The 21098-nt window shown below is 36.6% G+C and overlaps 1 protein-coding gene across 11 annotated transcripts in view; it reads left to right on the plus strand.

Moving 5' to 3' along the window:
• The window catches only part of ptprt (protein tyrosine phosphatase receptor type T), a 246281-nt gene that overhangs the window by 77069 nt on the left and 148114 nt on the right, over nucleotides 1-21098 (plus strand). For all 11 annotated transcript variants that reach the window (XM_082136321.1, XM_082136320.1, XM_082136323.1 and 8 more), the window contains exons 3-6: nucleotides 3693-3964; nucleotides 9934-10015; nucleotides 11663-11778; nucleotides 12827-13001. In XM_082136321.1, coding sequence (XP_081992447.1) covers nucleotides 3693-3964; nucleotides 9934-10015; nucleotides 11663-11778; nucleotides 12827-13001 — 645 coding nt within the window. The remainder of the gene's footprint in view (nucleotides 1-3692; nucleotides 3965-9933; nucleotides 10016-11662; nucleotides 11779-12826; nucleotides 13002-21098) is intronic.

The raw sequence follows: 21098 nt of genomic DNA on the forward strand, positions 1-21098 counted from the left end.
ACCAAGCTGAGAAGTCACTATACAAACTGACTCATTGTGTGTTTCATAAGTCATTTTGGATGTGACTCAAAATGTAATGTCCGAGTGGGTGAATTGTTTACTTAGCAATTAGTCTGTCCATTTCCCTCTCAGGTTATTTGCGGATCAGTTGTGAACATGATACGTGGGAATTATCTCATTCACAGTGTAATCAACCGATGTAGTCCCATCATGTGACTTTTCGCATGCATTTTCCAATTCTCCCCCTCACATTCACGCTACAGGACCTCAATTTCTCAATTTAAAACTCTGAGGTTGGTAAGATTACATTAAAAAACGTTATAGTGTAAAATGTTATTACAATTTAAAATGTTTTAATAATAATTTATTCATGTGATGCAAAGCTGAATTTTCAGCATCATTACTCCAGTCTTCAGTGTCACATGATCATTCAGAAATCTAATATGCTGATTTGCTGCTCAAGAAACATTTCTTATTATTATCAGTGTTGAAATAGTTGTGCTGCTTGATTGTTTTGTGGAAACTGATTTCCCCCAGGATTCTTTGATGAACAGAGTGTTCAAAATAAAATCTTTTGTTTTGAAATAGAAACATTTTGTGATATTATAAAAGTCTGTATTTCTTCTGATAGATTTTATGCGACCTTGCTGAGTAAAATTATTAATGAAAATACTGAAAACCACATTTTTTTTAATGGTAGTGTTTTTGTAACGTTCTTTTTTATATACTGTCTGAATATTTTTGCGGATCCACAAAGCGATACTGATCTATGATATACTGTATGCTGTCACACCTATTGAGGCTATTTCCTCACTTCCTTTTTATTCCTCCCTGTGTTTTTCCTCTCAGCGTATTAGCTCTTCCATGGTACATTGCAGATTACCGCCCTTGCCTGGCTCAATGGTAAATAAGTACTTTATTGTTCCCGGGATAAAACTGCCAGGCAGAAATGAGGAATGCCGTGACTTTATCAGACTGAGCAGCAGAGGGCCCAAAGTACAAAGACCTGCCATAATTGCATATTAAAGTGACAACTTGCAGAGTTTTTGCTATTTGTCATGTTGGGGATCATATTATGATGGCGGGAATGTGACATTTAGTGCAAAGAGCTCCCTGTGGAAATACTCAGAGGGAATAATGACTTTCACCGGCAAGTCCTCTTGGTACTTTACAGTCACGCGCAGAAGAATCCTCTCAGAGAAAATGAGTTGAAATTGCTGCACAAGGGCCAGGCGTCTCAAAGATTGATGTGAATTGCACGCCATTCTTAAACTGCTTCTTAGATGTTTGAACCGATAAATCTTCCAATCAAGGGCATATAGACATAAATGAATTCACATAACATCTCTTCATATTAACACAGAGATGACAGCTGTCAACCAAGCGGCACTGAAGCGATACCTTATCAGGTTGCCTTGTGTGGCCCCTGTGAAGATGCTTTACAGACTGTTGCGCTGTCCTAGAAAAATAATAATGGATCTGTCTTGTCGTTGGTCTCGAAAACCATGTGTTGGTTATTAGTTGATGTCAACAACATTAAATCACCAGCAGTGTAGCTGTGATTCCGTGAAGCTTCTGAGGACTCTATTTCGACGGCACATTTGCTGATAGCTGAGAAAGACTCTCATATTGCTATCGATTTTAGTAAAGGAGATCGCCAAGTGCTGCGTTTTACTCCAGAAGCCATTTTCATTCTGCAGTAAGTATTGAGAGAAATCTTCATCGCCATTGATCTGTGTTTATCTGTGCCCACAGTTCTAGGAAAAATAATTATCATCCAAATAGTGTTGCCCTTGAGAATGCGCAAGTATTTCTCAAATATATATATATATATATATATATATATATATATATATATATATATAAATATTTTGATTCACCCCAGAACTCATAAAGAAACGAAACGTACAGTGAATGTGAGTGTCTCCAATGGATTGGGACTCCTGGAAATAATTGAAATCAGGTAATACCATTAAAGCAATTTAGAGGCTACATGTTTTTAATCTGTTTTCCTGCGAGAGCTGCGGCAACATCGCATTCTTCGTGATGTAAACATTAATTTCCATTTGACATTCTCATGCAAAGTCCCACCGCAAGACTCTGCCAATCACAGCCATGTTTGTAGTGTTGTCATGCTTGTGCGGGCTGATTTATCAAGAGTGATTTGTGCATCCAACAGTCCACCTGGAATAAAACGTGTTGAATTATTTATCATGGAACCATTACATCCGATTTCTCATTAGCTCTGCTTAAGACAGTGTAATTTACTGAAGCGGCCGATGGTGTGATTGAGGACACTCGTATTGACCGTGGTAGTGAGGCTGATTGCATGCTTGTAGGTTCGGTCTAAATTGCCTCTTGGTTCAAAGGCCTCGTTTTGCCCGAACATATATATTGGCAATCATCAACGGTAGGGAATATATAGATGTCTGCTCGGAATACCTGATGGAAAATGCACGTGGGCCGAGAGGGGTGAATATGAAATGCAATCAGGCGAGTTCACTACCAGCCCGCTGTTTAGGGGGCCTTCGCTAGATTGGATCAGTGTGCGGAATTGATTGGCCTCATCCCAGGGCTCAAGGTTGTGTTGATTGATAGATGTGATGCGCCCGGGTCTTGTGGTCATGTCTTAGATAATACTTGTGATGAATAGGGTGTTATGGCAATGGCTTCTTCTGCCCACCTAGCAAATTATGCACTGTGATTTAGCACAGCCAGGCAGAAAGGTGTCAGGAAAATTGGGACTGATTTTGACCTACATATGTGATGTTTTAACCTAGCCCTTAACATATGCACATAGCTTGACGTATGTATACCATCTGGATCCAAAAAGCCTGGTTCTGCATTGGCGGACATTCCGAAGTAGCCGTGTGTTCTGATGAAATAACATTTTTGCGAGCAGCATATATTGAGTATAGTAGATTTTTGGATGTCACAGCTTAGATTTGTCCCCAGCGAAAGGAGCTGCATATGCACAAAGTTTCTGAAATGTTTCTAAGGCCTTTGAGTCACCTACCCATGAACAGGCCAGCACTATAATTGCTGTAAAAATACCATTGAATAGCCATAGTTTTGATAGATTACCAGGCTGTCACTTTTGTTAAGGCCGAAACCTTTTAACCGACATGAGTTGAAGTCTTTTGTGGGAATATTTAAAGAACTTGTAATGACTGTAATTTTTATAAAAAAAAAAAAAAAGCCACCTTTGGGCCTTTAACTTAACTAAAAATCATGATTTTTGTATCCTCTAAAGCCCTGCACCCTTTCTTCTTTCTAATGCAGTGCCGTTGTTAATAAAGACTTGTACAAAACCACTAATAAGGCTGCACATTGTCTCATAAAATTGGAGTAAAACAGATGAAAAGGTGTCTGCAGAATCATTTCATAAATAGTGTCTCAGCACTTACAATCTCAATGTGTTTTTTTATAGCAGGCAGTTAGCCAGTTATGTGCTGTGTTCTGCTTACAAAGGCACAAAAGGCCATAACATGATTGTGTAAAATGACAGTGTAGCCTTCAGTGTGTGAAAAGAGTATGAGAAACTGAACATCAAAACATCCTTTTCATTTAAAGGAAGAGGAGGAGGGGAGGGAGATTCTATTCTATTCTATTCTATGCTATTCTATTCTATTGCTTCCAATTAAGTTTCTGGGAGTTTGTTTGACCTATTGTACATTGTTTTCCTCTTATAGGTTCCTTCATGATGGTGAATGCTTCAGGTCGTGCATCAGGTCAGAAGGCCCACCTGCTTCTCCCCACACTAAAAGAGAATGACACCCACTGCATAGACTTCCACTACTCCTTGTCCAGCCGGGATGGGACAAGTCCCGGAACCCTCAATGTCTACATAAAAGTGGATGGTGGACCACAGGGGAATCCCATCTGGAATGCCTCAGCACCCGTCACTGAAGGCTGGGTGAAGGCTGAACTTGCCATCAGCACCTTTTGGCCCAACTCCTACCAGGTAAGCATGACGCTAACAATGCCAAAGTCATGGGTTTCTTCTGGTTTAAATAAAGACATTTTTTTACTCTTATGTACTTACAATGGAAGTGGAGCAAATAATTGCTCTCTTCTCTTGGTCATGATTAGCAAGACAACTAACTTTTTTTCTCTTTTTATCAAGATGTAGCCCCATAGCAAGCACAGTTAAATGTACTGCAAATGTTGTCCCCTTGGCCACTGAAATCGACTAAAGTTTATTTTCTGCCTTATATTTGTGGTGAATGGCTCCAATTGAACTGCAGAGTGGGGCACTAGATTGCTCTCTACTCCAATTACCACTGCAATCTCTGTCCCCTAATCTCATCCACAAATGGCCCTGGTGAATAAGCTTTTAGCTGTTAATTTTAGATCTGTCTTTTTGCTTATTATCTCTCACTCTCGCCCCCTCCTTCTTTTTCTCTTTTGATTCTTTACACCCAGATCTCTCTCTCTGCCTCTTATCCTCCTCTTCCTTCTGTCTATAGATTCACCCATCAATCTGTGGATTGAAATACCCTCATAAGATTAGCAGTGTAATTGAATTAACTAATGAGAAGAGCAAATATTTAGCCTGTGCTGGGAATACTGAACTTCACTTGGCAAACAGCAGACCAATATTTGCTAAAGGCAATATTTGCTGAGGGCATCTGTTTGATCAGCAGGCAATATCAAGAGTTTTTTTTTGTGTGTGTGTGTGTGTGTGTGTGTGTGTGTGTGTGTGTGTGTGTGTGTGTGCTTTTGGGGTGAATCTCACAAAAAGTAAATATGATCAAATATATAACACTAATATACATTTATTTATTTAGTATATTGGTAGTAATTGCATATTATAAATATCATAATTTCAATTAAATTTGTATTGAAGAAGGCTGTTGCCGAAATGCATAAAGATCTTTTAAGTGGTTTTAACGATTTACCTGTCACAATTATCTGGACTTATTCATCTTTAGTTTCACTTTCATGGACTTTCATGCTGCATCTCAATTCGCCTACTTATACTACCCCTAAAAGTATGTATCTTTTTGTGAAGAAAAAGTAGATACTTTTGAGTGTGTAGCAAAAGAGTACACAAGCTTTGGGACATACTATCACGTCATACAATTGCGTCTTTAACGGTTGCTCTCTGTCGCATCCTGTCAAAATAAACTGGCCTGTCAATCATCTTGTCACAGTTAAAGTCCTCCACATTTCATTTGATTTCCAACTTATCGGAGACAAATTCAGAAGCACGTTGATCTGCAGTCGCGGCTCTTTCATGCAGAAAACTCTCCTCATATTAACAGATCTTTATAAAAGTCCACATTGTTCTTACAGATGAAATATAATATTTTTTTATCAGGTTAAACTTTGATTAGTCACTCAAACCTTTATTTTAAACCTCTCACCGTCGGCCGCGCATATCCGCCATGTTTTTGATTTTTTTAACACTTTTTACTCGTGTTTGTAGTTCCTCCTCCAAAGCGCAATAGGTTGTGGGCAATATTAGCCGTTATGGTGAGCATGGATCCACACTTCGAAAATTGACCGGAAATAGTAGACCATCCGGGGACTTCTGGCATACTCTTTTCAACATACTATTCTTTGTGACACACTTATTTTAATTTCACATACTGTTTAGGATGGATAGTATGGACATTGAGACACAGGGTCAGTTTGTTTTCATTCATCACACATGTTCCTTTGTTGATTTTCCCGCCACTTATCAGTTGTCATGGACACTCATCAGATCATCACACCTGTTCGTCATCTCCTCATTATTAGTGTGTATTTAAGTTCCTCACATTCACTCTGTGTTTGTTGATTGTTGTTTGTGTGTGCGCTACACATGCTGTTACTTTCTCTTTTTCGTTGTGGATTACTTGGGTTTGTTTTCATTAAAAAAACATTTTGTTTATAGAAACCTTTTTGAACTTTCATTCATCTAAATTACATTAGCCCAATTCATTAAAGGCTGTTTACTTTACCATGTGAGTATGGCAAGTCATTTCAACATTTAATCCTTAAAACCTACTAGTATCTATTTTCATAATTCTAGTACTTATTTTTTTAGATACTAGTATATATTCCATTAAGTACTAGTACTTATTCATTAGCTACTAGTGCTTGTTTTTTAGGTACTAGTGCCTATTTGTTAGATACTAGTGCTTATTCTTTAGGTTCTAGTACCTTTTTAAAGATACTAGTACTTATTCATTAGATACTAGTACTTATTTCAATAGGGACTAGTATTTAATTATACTTAACTTAAGAAAAAATAAAACTAGTGCTTATTTTGTAGTTACTAGTAACATTTTAGATCAAAGATATCCTTACTTTAATAGATACTAGTACTATTTAAATAATCAGTATGCAAATAATGTTGAATATTAATGAACCAACAACATATCAAAGAGAGATGACACAGGAGACGGACTGAATTGCAGAAGGCAGTTTTTATAACAATATAATAATAGCCTACATTTTTATTGGTATTAGAGTAAAAAATATAATGAATAGGCATATGTAATATAGTGCATAGATACTGTTATTTTGACATGACTCTCATTTTCAGACGCAGATTAATTTTCCGAATTTAATTGTAAGGAATTTCTGTAAGAATGCTCACCAAAAATCCCAATCTCTGGATATTGTGGTTGTTTGGCTGGTATGAACCGGTTTTTGGATCTGTTGTTTGAATTTTATTATTGGTAGTTAAGTCTTTATTATAGCCTACTGTACATTCAAAACAAATCATATTAAACGTATATATCTTTCCTTGTGTTCATGCTAACCAATTAGCCAGATACATGAACAAAGCCAGTTACTTATGAAAAATCAATCTTCTATCCTTTAGTTTAGCCTACATTACCATAATAACTCTGATTGGATGGTTAAGAGTATACTCATGTTTATGTAATGATCTGTTAAAAGATCTCTTAATATTTTCTTACTAGTTCCTTATGAGGTTTAAAATATCTGCAAATTAATAGATACTAGTAGCTATTCTGTTTTAATATCATAATTTATGACTAGTAATTATTCCAATATTGAGTAGTATCTTTTTAAATATTACTAAGAATTCATTAGTGCTAGTACTTGTATTCATTAATGCTATACTTATTTATTGTATACAATTACTTTTCATTCGATACTAGTACCTATTTAATAGATACTAGTTATTTGTTAGGTACTAGTACTTATTAGACACTAGTATCTTTTTTAATTGTAACTAGTAACATTTCTTATCTTAGTTTTTTTTTTTTTTTACTCGTCTTATGTTATGACTAGTCAGAACGACCACTGTAGAGTTCAATTAAAAATCTTGCTTGTAAAATAAAAAATCTTACTAGTAACATTTGGAATAAATACTAGTATCTAATAAATAGGTACTAGTATCTATTGAATAAGTACTAGTATCTGTTTAATAGGAACTAGTATCTAATGAATAAGCACTAGTATCTATTTAATAGGAACTAGTATCTAATGAATAAGCACTAGTATCTATTTAATAGGTACTAGTATGTAGTGACTAAGTACTAGTATCTATTGGATAAGTACTAGTATCCATTTAATTGGTACTAGTATCTAATGACTAACTACTAGTATCTATTGAACAGGTACTATCTAGTAATAGGTACTAGTATCTAAAAAATAACTACTAGTGTCTAATGACTACTAGTCACAATTGGAATACATACAAGTCAGAACTGAATAGTTGATATCTGAATGAAAGATCCCCATAGAAGTCAATGGCAAACATTTTAAATGTGTTATTAGTAACAAAAGAATAGTTACTAGTCACTATCGAAATAAGTACTAGTATCTAATTAATAAGAACTAGTATCTATTTAATAGGTACTAGTATCTAATGAATAAGTAAAAGTATCTAATAAGGTCTAGTAACTGATGAATAAGTACTAGTATCTAATAAGTACTAGTACAAATTTAATGGGCACTAGGATCTAATTAATAAGTACTAGTGTCTACTTAATAGGTACTAGTATCTAATGAATGGGTACCAGTCTCTAAAAAAAAAGAACATTAACTATCTAATGAATAAATACTAGTATCTTTTAAAAAGGTACCAGTATCTAAAGAATAAGCACTAGTACCTAAAGAATAAGCACTAGTACTTAATGAAATAGATCTAAAAAATAAGTACTAGTAGCATTAAAATAGATACTAGTAGGTTTTAAGGATTAAATGTTAAAACTGCTTGCCAAAATGTGAGTGCCTTGGAGTATTTTGTCTATATACATTTATATTGCAATTTTTCTTTTTAAATGTAAGATTTTTTTTTTATAATAAAAAAAAATATTTTATGATTTATGATAAAATATAAAAATTATATTTTATATTTCATATTTTTGTTTATTTTAATTTTGTGGTGAAATATGACCCGGACATGTTCTCGACAAAAACTGTGAGATTCACACTTGTTCCCAGTTTGTGTTCAGCGAACGGCATTTCAAGTTTTTAAAAGGACTCGCTTCTCTTGCTGAGTTGAACTTAATAAATTGCCTGTTAAATATCGAGAACTAATATCTACTAGAAAATCTGCCCCTGGGAGCATAAACTATACTGAAAAATATCCCACTAAGAGTTTGATTAGAGCAACGAATTTGCCAGATAAGTGGCCAATTTTGCCAAAACTAATCTCTGGATTAATTGACTCGTTTCCTGCCGTGATGCATTTTAAATCGTAGGGTGCCACTTTCAACGTGACAGTGTTTAAAGGGTAAAGTTTTATGATATGCATAAGGAAAAAAGGCAAATTAATTCTGTCTCTGTTTGAACTTGTTTTAAAAAAGCAGTTTTTTTCCCCATGTCATGACCATTTTAAAGATCATTTGAGTCAGCCATAATGCTGTGAATAAATTATGAATACAGCAATGTCCTTGAGTAGAAGCAAGGCTGATAAAATTACAATGCAAAGGGTTTGCTCATTCAAAATTGAAAATACAGCCATTATTTTGCTCATCCTCACGTCGTTCCAAACCTGTATGACTTTCTTGAGGCAGGACACACACTGGTCTCTTGTAGGGTTTGGAATCGAGAACCAATCTACAGTAAATAACAACACAAAGCTAAAGCTACTGAAAGTAGTTTCCACAACATTTCTTATCTGAAACGTGACATTCTCTGGTTGTGGTTTGTGAAAACACACACCTTCAGTCTCTACAATCTCACCCTGAATAACATGGTGAGAATTGAATCTGGGCAAGTAGATTCAGTCCCTAGACTGATCACAGTGAGGCCTTTTTTGGAAAGCCAGGGACTCGGGTGCATCCTGTGTCCAGGTTTTGGCGTTCTAGTGCCAGCCCTTGGCAGCTCTGAGAGAGAGAGGGCATTGTTCAGACCACACATGTCTTCACCACATGGCATGTACAGTATGTTATGCAAACCATGCCAGTCTCATATGTGTGTGCTCGAGGATTATCAGATTATTATGTCTTGCTCGAGCTTCTTAAAGTTTGGGGACTCGGATTGGCGGTCAATATTTTTATCATTCATTAGTTGGAAAAAAGTTCCGAAACTGATTCCAATAATATCATTCCTCAGTGCCATAATATGTATAATTGTGGTGTGGACTCTGCTATTCTTTCAAATTTAAAATGATTTTTAAAAATATAAATTTATAGTAGCTAAGTTAAGATTAGTCTGGCCAACTAGCAATTGACTTTTCAGCTATTCATAATTCATAATTGATACCTTTTTATGTAACTAACTTAAAGTTATGACCAGTCTGGAAGGAAAAATGTATGTGACCAACTTGCAAGACTAGTCTAAGCAGTTTTTGCTACCAGCCACTGGCCTTTAATCTAGCAAAAAGATCTTTCCTGTTGACTTGCCAATTTGAATATTTTCAATCCTTTTCTTGCTTGAAATAAATTGACCATCTCAGTTCAGTCTGAAACAAGCTGACTTGATTTAAACGCTTGGTTTCCTCTCCCCTCTTCTCTCATTTAGGTTATTTTTGAGGCAGTATCTGTACAAGGGCATCCTGGGTTCATCGCAGTGGATGAGATGCACGTTTTGGCCCACCCTTGCCGTGAGTACACACACACACACAGCGCCTGCTTACTTTCACAGTCTTGGTTACGCTGTAGGAGCTCAGTCTGTCAACTACTGTGAAAAGCACTTCATGTGGATCGAGGGTTGAACAGAGATGGAAAAGGCTAGCAAACAAGCAAGTCTGTGGATGAGAGAGCGAGAGAGAGGGGAGACAGATTGCAGAGCTGAGTGCTCAGACTTCAAGCCCCCATCATTCTTGTTATGACAGGAGAACTTTAGCCTTTGACACCCATTGTCCTAGATCTCTCTGTCCCTAATGCAAAGCCAGCAGTGCCAATGAGGAAATTAGGTTAATGCGTATTACAGAAGACCCCAGTCTTGCATTGCATGTTTCATCATTGCATCTTATTCCAGAAAAATGTTGACTTAAAAAAACAAAAACAAAAACATGTTGAAAATCCCATTTCACTCAGAATTATGTCCGATTACAGAAGTAAAATGGGTTGCGAATGGCACATCATGTTACGTATCACGCCTTCATTCAGATGACCTATTGCATTCAGAGGCTGCATCCTTCAAAGGACGTGGACTTCGAAGGCATGGACACGGCTATTGGTTGAACCGTGTTTTTAAATGGGACGGTCTAGCCTGTGTGATAACTGAAAGCCAATGTAACGTGACTGTGACATTTACATGCATCAGTTTAGCAGACACATTTATCCAAAACAAAGCAATTCATCTTAACACAATGGATCTTTGCATAATGGATAGTTTCATTTCACATGTAATGTTTAAAAAACAGTAGATAGTGTACAGTGTATATTACACAGTATGCAGTAAGCTAGTATTTTATTTTACACAACCAGAATAAAAAAAAAAAATGTAATAAGAGCTGATTTGAAAAGGCACAAATATAGATCTTATATTGACTTTATGTGCCATAAGAATATGTGTGGGCAATTTTAAGATTTCATCATTAAATCTTAATGCTTTCCACATGTTATAGCAGAGGTACTAAAATTGAAATCCATATTCTGAATTACTTTAATTGAAAAGGAATGATATTACTTTTGCGCAGAATGCTTACTGTACGTTCACAGATAATGAAGCTGGCTGGGAGAGTGGGTGGAGACCGCTGTAGTGAGTTCAGATAGTGCAAGAGTTGTTGTTAAAAGACAAATGCAACTGTAAAGAGAGTGAATGTCTTTTGCAAATAGTATTAAATACAATACAAGCTCCATTAAATTTCTTGGTTTCAGATGTTGATTCTAAATGTACAATCAGATTTGAACCATGTTTACCATCATAGAACATACAAGAGCTCAAAAGAGCATTTGGACACTTAAAAAAACATGTCATTAAATGTACAATAAGAGACATTTGTTTTTATATTTTGTTAGAAAAGATATAAAAGCTAAATATTTGACAAAAAGATGTTTGTTAGGTTTGAAATGATTAATTGATATCCCTTAAAACAAGATACTAATAAAAATAAAAATGTTTTTGAACACTTTTTGATTGTCAAATGTTAGTGGAACATGTTCATTGCTAAAGTGATGAAGTACACCTGTTTCAAGTGGCTTTAGGGAGCACAAAATAGTTAACCATCAGTGTCTATGTGCTTTATATCATTTGCATGGGTGCTATGGGATGTTTCTGAAGGTATATGTGTTTTGTTTAATAGGCAAGACGCCACATTTTCTGCGGCTGCAGAATGTCGAGGTGAACGTGGGACAGAATGCAACCTTCCAGTGTATTGCTGGAGGCAAATGGTCACAACATGACAAACTCTGGCTACAGGTGAGTTATGCACACAACCTCACACACTTCCCACACAAAGGGACAACAACATACCTATAAAAACATTCATAGACACACCAAACCTGGGCTATGTCTTCTTTAATCCGGATACATTTGAAAATGGCGTTTTCCTTTCAAAACACTCTCCGTTCATACTAGCGTTTTCCAAATGTTTCTCACCCACACTGAAACGTCGGAAAAAGCTAAATTCACCTTACTGTTCATGCGTACAACCTCATAAAAGCTCACTGAGATGATAGACGGAACATACATAATAAAGCTATTCTTCTGGCAGGATCGTTTTATTTAGCAAACTATCTCACCATTCGCTGATACGTCCAGGTCGCACTCAGTCACCATTACATGGTTGGTCTAAAACGCAATTGCTCTCGTGTTTTGCCACTGAACAGCAATTGCGAGTAAATTTTCTGTCATCTTTGCAGGACTGCGATAAGAAGTGTACAATGTAACATATCTTTAGCAACAGTGCAAAAGTGAATAGCACATAACAGGCACAAAAGGTGTATAAACATACATATCTATCGGTTCAATATGTGTCACATGACTAAATATGCGTCATCATTTTCTAATACCTGCGTTTTCAAACGAAAAACATATTAGTGTGGACAAGGCCCTGGTTTGATGATACATGCTTAACATGTTTTTTAAATCTCTATGCTTCTCTATTATGTGTGTGCGTTGGGAGGTTTTGAACCTTGAACACATCACTTGAGGAAACTTAATAACTTGTTGGAGATTTTTGTCAGCAAGATTTCTAAGCCAGTGTCGGTGTTCATGAAGTCTTGGATAAAATTACTTGTTCCCTTGGCTGGAGACCTTAAGCCTCCATCAATCCTGTGCAACAGCTCTGAGACATGAAGATATAACACCAGTTCTCACTGTGTACAGTGTGTTATAAGAGCTTGTGCCTCTGTCTTGATGTGACACTGTGGACCATCTTGTAAAATATCTTTCAAACATATTATGTGTGCTTCTTATCAGTTACTGTATAAGATTTTGCAAGGATGATCATTTTCCTGTCTTTCAGCAATGGAACGGTAAAGACACGTCTCTCATGGTAACCCGTGTGGTGAACCATCGGCGATTCTCCGCCACCGTTAGCGTAACAGACACGTCACAGCGGAGCACCAGCCGTTACCGCTGCGTGATTCGTTCCGATGGAGGATCTGGTGTGTCCAACTACGCTGAGCTGAGCGTCAAAGGTGCGTATGGACACATGAAAGCATGTATGCCACTGGTTCTAAAGGATTTGTTCTTTCCAAACGGTGATTGGTAATTTGTAATAATAATCCAATTGCGTTTGGGCCTATGAAATGTTCTTATATTCATATAGTATTTGATATGCTCTTCAGTTGTCAAAGACAATTGTCAGTCTTATACTTGGCCACATTAAAAGCTATTTAATTCTGTTGGCTGACTGGCTGTATCTAAGGGTGTGTTCACACTTGGCATGTTTGGTTGGATTAAAACAAACTCTGATGCGATTGCTCATAGTGCGGTTCATTTGAATAAGTGTGAACGCTTCCATCCGAACCCTGTTGTGCACTAAACAAGCGGACCGAGAACACTGAAAAGAAGAGTCTCGCTCCGCTTACAAACGAACTCTGGTGCGGTTCGAATGAAATATGAATGTAACACAGTCCAAAGACATGTAAACGAACCTTAAACAGGACATGATGTCACAAGATGCGACCCTAAAAAGGATAGAATGCTCAAGCATAGCTTGTCATAGTCATGATGTTGCCCATGACAGTTCAGTACAGACATCAGAACCGCGTCTCCTCACAGCAGATCTGTGTTTGTGTGTGTGACGGAGGGATTCCTGCCGCTGTTTTGACTCCTTTACACGTTTTATAAGCTCTTTACGAGTTCTCAGCTGGTCAAAATACCATCATATGTAGGCTACGAACATACAATGAACACATTTAGCCCAGCACACAGCATTGTTTTTGATGTTTGGTAAGTTATGTAATAAAAGCTGACCAATCAGGTTGTGAACATATCCCTATGCCTTTAGGTTCGGTATCTTTAGGTTCGGTGATAAAAATGCCAATGTGAATGCTAATCGGACCAGTACTAAATGTTTTCTTTTTTATTGGTCCGAACCAAACCAGGGGGGCAGGGTTTAACCATTGGCTAGCGGACCATCACCTGCTGTTAGCATCCCATTGACTCCCATTCATTTTGGCGTCACTTTGACAGCGAATAACTTTACATCTAAGGCGTTTAAAGACTCCATTTGTCCATTATTTATTTCTAAAGAAACACGAAAATGTATAAAAGGCTCCATTACCTTTTTCTTGGTGTTTCCAAACTACCTTGTAACCAATCACGTCAATGTGCCGGCGGGCTTTAGCATATCATTAACTATTCTCTGAAGCAGTGGAGTCTCAAGAAGAAGCCAGGTTATCCCGGTATATTTTTCTGTTGATATGAAAAATCGGGTACATTTAGCAATATAGCGGGTGAATTATGATGATGTATATTACGATGTAATGATGAACTATATGCCTTTCTCCACTGACGTTCTAAGTTGTTCAAAGCGTTTGTAAGGATAGTGATTTTTAGATGGCAAACGGGAGCATGGTTTGTACATTATTAGCTGTTTGATAACATAATCAAGCAAAAGGCTAATCAAATTAATTATTATTATGTGTCCAATGTTGTATTGAGCGAAACCATTGTGCAGTGAGCGTTTACTTCAGTAAAGTTGACTTGAGTGGATCTTTGAGCGCGTGTGAGTGAGTGGAGGCGGGGCTAATTTGCATATTCATAGATCCATGTATACTAAATGAAGCAAGGGTGAAGAGTTACATTCAAGCTATTTTAAGGCATGAAGCATTTATTATTTCACAGGGAAAAAAAAAACGTTTAAATGTGACATTTTTGTGATCAAAGCTGAGTTTTAAGGGATAAAATTGACTACAGGAGGACTTTAAATCTTTTTAGTTTACTATTATTGTGCAGTGTAATTGATCAGTTGCTTACTAGAATATAAATCTTAAGTTTAATTTAGTTTAAGTTCAGTTATGTTTTAAGCAAAATCAAAAGTTACTTTGATTTAGTTTAGGATTTTTTCATTGCAATTCATTTGAATTAATTTACTTTATTTGAAAAATCAAGCAGAAATAATTGAAATGAAAACAAAGATTTAGCTAAAATGATGCAATTTTTGTTTTACATTTTACAATTGCATTCTGCATTCTTGTTGTCTGTGTCCTGAAAAACCTATATGTATGCAGAAAGTTTACTTTGATTTTATGCAAATTACTATAACTCACATTTCATAAATGTGGCCCAGTGTACAGGGACATTGGCTTGCAAATGCTGCTGTGCACGTTGAGAGATCACTAAAACACACACACACACACACAAAGACAGCCCACAATACAGCACTTCTAACTAGCTTCAACCATCAGCAGCAGGATTCCTCCTGAATTGTTACCCACAGAGTCTTCATTATTTCAGCTAGCATTGCTAACGACTAGTACAGAAGCCTTGATTCTCTCTGTTTCTTAATATAATGGGGTAGAGCCTCAGCTTCGCTACAAAGACATTGTACCGACAGAAATAACAAAAAGTGTTGGTCCATTTCTGCAAGGCTTGTTAGCGTGTGGTTGTGGTCACTGAACCTGAGAAAATTGCTAGCATCTGTTTTGCTGTAGCTGAACTGTGTGTGATTAGCATGGCCAAAAACATCTTTAGTGATGCTCTCTACCCCTGACAAGCTTTGCCTGGGATTCAAGCATGTCTTAAAATATGGCAGTTGGAAAGAAAAAAAAGGAGAAATAGCTCAAATCCTGCAGTTTCTCACAGCTGTTTTTGGAAAAAGACATGATTAAACCCTTTAATCACTGCAGAGACATCACCGCTAATTGTCTTTAGTCTTTATTAGGTGCTATTATTCATTTCAGATAGCAATAGATTAGTTAAATTGGCTTTTTATAAAGTACTAGAACATCGTTTGGCCAGTAATTCAACATCACCCCTTTATTTCTATGTAAAGTGTATTTGCCGCACACAATTTGTTTCATGTTGAGTTTAGACTGATATATTATCGTTTTTTTTTTTTATATGCCAAATTAGTTATATGGGTGCTAACTGTGGGTGCCAAGCATATTTAATAATAAGTCTCACTTTTTAGGAATACGCAAAAATTTATCTATCTGTTCAATATTCTTTGAACCTAAACAGAGGATTTTGTATTTCTGTGAAGTCATGCATAAAAAGCTATCCATATGTTGATATTATATGTATCAGTGTCTAGTCAAATGTAAAAATGTATGAGTATCTATGAATACTAATGAGATCACTGTAAAAAAAAATAAAAAAATTGACTAATCATTTAAGGTGAAGTGTGCAATTGTTGTGGCCCTTGTGAAATTGCAGAAATAATGTTTTCAAATAGGTTTCCCAAACCTCTTCTGCCATTAGACAAAACAGATTGTCTCGTCTCAAGCTAACACAATTGGTTGAACTTTTGAGAAGACACATATGAGTGTTAATATTTTCCTATTGCTTAGGCTTCACTTTTGACTGTTCGTGTGTAAGACTGCCCGTGTATAACCTATTTCCATTATGTTTTGTGCGTATACAGATATGACTTGCGTATAATTGTCAATGCACATTAAACTCTGAATCAAAGCACCAATTCAAGAAGAAATGAATCTTTGACTCAGACAGTAAAAGTAAGTTTAAGGCCTGACAAACCTGCATTACAGTTGGAGTTTCTGGATTTCCCAGGTGTACCCAGCATGACAGCGAATCTAAAGCTTCTCTTTGCAGATGATTTAGCATTGCTGTTGCTGCTAGAGTGAACACTGCGGGACAGTTCTCTCTAAGACCTGGTTGTCCCAGGATCATTTTGGGGAAAATTTTAGCTTTAGTACCAACTAAAAACCTCATTCAAACCACAATCATCATTCGTTCAATTGCTTATTAATACCTCGAATAGTTTGCATATGTTCACAATTTAAAAATGTACATTTTAGACTGTATGTGTGATGTGATTCATTATATGGATATATAGACTACCGTTCGAAAGTTTTGTTTTTTAAAGAAATTTATACTTTTATTCTGCAAGGATGCATTTATATATAATATAAATGGATTTCTATTCATTAAAGAATTCAGAAAAAATCGTTTTCCTCAAAATTATAAAAACAGCAGCTGTTAATAATAATTAGTTTAATAAAGTTTCTTGAGCAGCAAATCAGCATATTAGAATAATTTCTGAATAGCATGTATGTGACACCGAAGACTGCAGTAATGATTATAATATAATATAATTTAATATAATATAATAATAAAAATGACATTTTAAAATATATTTTATTTCACAATGTTGTTGTTTTTACTGCATTTGTTAATCAAATATATGCCACCTCTTGAGCATAAGAGATATTTTTCAAAAACATGCCCTGAAACTTTTTGAACAGTTTGATTGGTTATAGCTTTCATGATATGGATTTCAAGTACAAATGAACATAATCTCTTATTTTGGTCATCTTATGAAGCTATATTTGTAAAGCACAGTAGAGTTATTCATTAAGCATTTGCAAGTATGCAAATAAGTTCAACATAATATTATCCTGTGATACAATGTTAGGCATGCAGGTGAACTATTTTCAAGGCTGTTGTCAAATCTGTCATTTCTAGTGTTTAAGCAGTGATTGCTTGAATTCCACATTTTATTAAAGGCCACTAATATGTGAATGAATTGTAAGAGTACATTTTGCTTTTCCGAGTAGCTACAGCAAACTAGGGATGCAACTAAGTGTATTTCAAGGATACCTGTGTTAAATTAAAGATTCCGCACTGATTAACATTTTATAGTAAATCTCATTTATTAAAAAATATGCTTAAATTAATCTATCAATTGAATATTCCTTGAACCTAAACAGAGGAACCCAAACAGTGGTTTTATTGGGCACTAAATCAAACTTATGGTTTATTGATTTTATGAAATGGTTGCAACAACTTGAAATAAGACTGCCTAAATATCTATGATTATTAATTATAATTGCGATAAACAATGTTTCTACCAACTAATATACAGTAGTTTAGTATGTGAAATTGTGTATTGATTTAGAGTATTATCATTTGCATTTATTGGCTATTTTCTGTGAGTCATCCAAACAGATTTTCTTGTACAGTAATGACTCATCTTTGTAGTATTAGTATGCGTCTGAATAACATGCCAAATATAGAAGCTAACAGAGGTGTCACTTATAGTGGCTGCATGCATGATTTCTTGAGCGGCATGTTTGTTGCTTTCTTTGCCAGCGATCACTGCCATCTGGCCTTACTGAGCATGTCCTGGGAGGGGTGTTTCACAATGGGGCAATATCCCTCAGGCTGTGAGCGCCTCAGGTGCTCAGAGGTTCCAGTGTCGTCCTGGGAATTCAGAGGTGTGTGGATGCGTCTGAATATGTGTGTGATTAGGAGAGCCAGCAGAGGGGTGATGTATAACATCATTTCCCTGAGGAAATGAATAGAGTGCAAAGCAATATGCTGCACAGCACAGGCATGCTAAATGAAATATGCATTAATTAATGCATGCAGTGCCAGGGATTCAGTCCAGAGGGAGAGGGTGGGGGCAGCGTGGATGGCATGAGTGGCACCATTCCAGCCAGACACTGACAATTAATAAAGAGAACTTGCTGGGGGCGTAACTTTCAATGTTAGCTGAGCTGGAAGGGCCAAAAGCTTGACCCGAAGATATGAAGACTAAGTAGACTTGCAGAAAAATAACATCCTTAATGCAAGATACATTTACTGGAGAAGTAAAATCATGCCTGACTCGTTGGCAAAACATTATTTATTTATTTTTTTTTATCTCAGCCAGTTAGCAAATTTTTTCTTTTTCTTGTTTTGGCACGAATATCATAACATTTGTTAAATAGTTTTGGTTGTTGTTTTTCTTTTAAATAAAATTAAATAAATGTTCAAAAGTTTGAGTTCGGTAAGATTTTTCTAAATGTTTTTAAAAGAAGTCTCTTTTACCAAAGTTACTGTAAAAACAGTAATAAAGTGAAATATCATTACAATTTATAGTAAATTTTTGTTGTTTTAATATGTTTTAAAATGTAATTTATTAATATTTGATGGCAAAGACTCCAGTCTTCAGTGTCACATGACCATTCAAAAATATGCTGATTTGCTGCTCAAGAAACATTTCTTATCATTTTCAGTGTTGAAAAAGCTTAAAGGGATGGTCCCCCCAAAAATGAAGTTTTACTCACCCCAGGGCTGGACTGGCCATCGGGCATACCGGGCATTTGCCCGGTATGCCCGACGTGCTTTTTGGGCCGATACATCTCATGTGTCAAAATATATGTTAAATATAAGCTCCAGTGATGATGATGATAGTGAGGAGGATCAGGAGAGAGATGAGAAAGTGTAGAGCCTGCGGTAAGCAGAACTACTTTCAAAACACTTAAAGGTGAACTAAGTAACTTTTTTTACCTTAACTGAACAGCTTCGGAGTCATTGGAATGGTTATATTACTTATTTCGGGTTGAATGGTGGTCGTTTCGCACCCCCCTGGTGCCCGTGAGCGGAAAATACGCACTTGCAACTTTGAGCCGGCGGGCCGCCGGCCGCTGCGTCAGGAAGTCTCGCGTGATATCAGGTCTCGCGATGTAAACAATTGCTTTACGGCCAAAAGAAATCTGCTAAAATGCTGTCATTATTGCACTCCCTCACGCTGTTCGAACCCGAATGAAGAAGACGTTTTAAAGAATGTCCCGTCTGTTTTGATGTCGTTGATCTATAGCCTCTGGTGTCTGAGAATCAACAACGAGTTTTTACAACAGTGTTGTCAAATATCTATTCCGAAGCTGTGGGGGGAGCTCTAGAGAGAAACCTGCGAGCAAAAAGCGAGAATACAGCGAAGAAGTCCTGAAGCTACTGAGTGCTGCTTTAAGCCATGTCATGATCGAGTGTAGGAACCCATAAACCAGTTACAGATTATTTCCACATTGCATAGTTGACGATTACATTGACAGTATATAAAGACGATTACCGCAATTCACTAGAAATTTAATGAGAGGTGTTTGTAAACCATGTTTTCCGCCAAAATAAAAGCTTGATGCAGTTTGCGTCAAAATAAAAGATCATGTGCTTATCTCTTTCAAGTATAGAAATTGGAACAAAACTAATTATGAAAGTTTCCTTTATTTTTTTGTGCATTTGTTTTACAAAATATGGCTATTACTGTCATTGGATTTATATTATAACTATTATTATGTAGTAGGTGTAATGTAAATAGACACTGTAACTAAAAGAGGTTTGAATTTTTCGTTTAATTTGCACACTGAATATGGGTTGGAGCTTTTAATTTTGAACTCTCAAAGTGCACCAGATTGATGAATTTAACATTAAAATGCACAACATTTTCTCATGGGGGGGCATGCCCCCGGACCCCCCTAGAGAAACCAAGGTCCACCCACCACAGTTTTACCAAAAATCCTGTGAGAAACACTGGTATTGCAGCTTATAGCTTGTTTTGGGATTCATCACTGTGGAGTAGTTCAACTGTATTAATTAATAAATGTCAAATTTTCACTCGTTCCTATACTCACTCATTACATGGCATTAGTGGTTTTAAGGAATAGGAGTTGGTATGCATATAATTAAGGGCGTGCAAAGATGGGTGGTGTTTATGATCATATAGTGGGCCAGTCTGGGCCAAAATGCCCGGGCCGATTTTTTGACCCAGTCCAGCCCTGACTCACCCGCAGGCCATCCAAGATGTAGGTGTCTTTTTCTCTTCATTAGAACAGTAAAGAACATGTTTATAAGTCAATGGCTACCATCACTTCAAGAGTCAAAAAACATATACAGTACAGGCAAAACAGAATGAATAAACTCCTGACGATACTTTGAGGTTTTCTGAAGTGAAACAATCAGTCTGTGCAAAAAACTGAACATTATTTCCTCATTATTGCCTGTAATCCACAGCCTCAGCAAACATTCCTGAGCGTGTTCATGAGATTCTGGAGCGCAAGCTTCCCGTCACATTATCACACATGTGCGGAGAATCTCGCATGTGAGCTGACGCTGTGTTTGTTTACACGTGTGGACACGTGTATTGTATTAGTCATCAAAATGGTACTCAGTTGTGCTTATCCTGCTGGATGCCAAGATTATGTTGGCTTGCGCGATCCCAATCGGGAAGATTGACTTTTCACAGATTCCCAACGTTTGAGTTCCCGCATATACTTCCTCAGGAAGCTCGTGCTCAGGACTGTTTGCCCAGGCTGTGGATTACAGGTAATAATGTTCAGTTTTTTGCA

The sequence above is a fragment of the Leuciscus leuciscus genome (genome assembly GCF_965113295.1).
Source record: "Leuciscus leuciscus genome assembly, chromosome: 14".
Taxonomy (NCBI): Eukaryota; Metazoa; Chordata; class Actinopteri; order Cypriniformes; family Leuciscidae; genus Leuciscus; species Leuciscus leuciscus.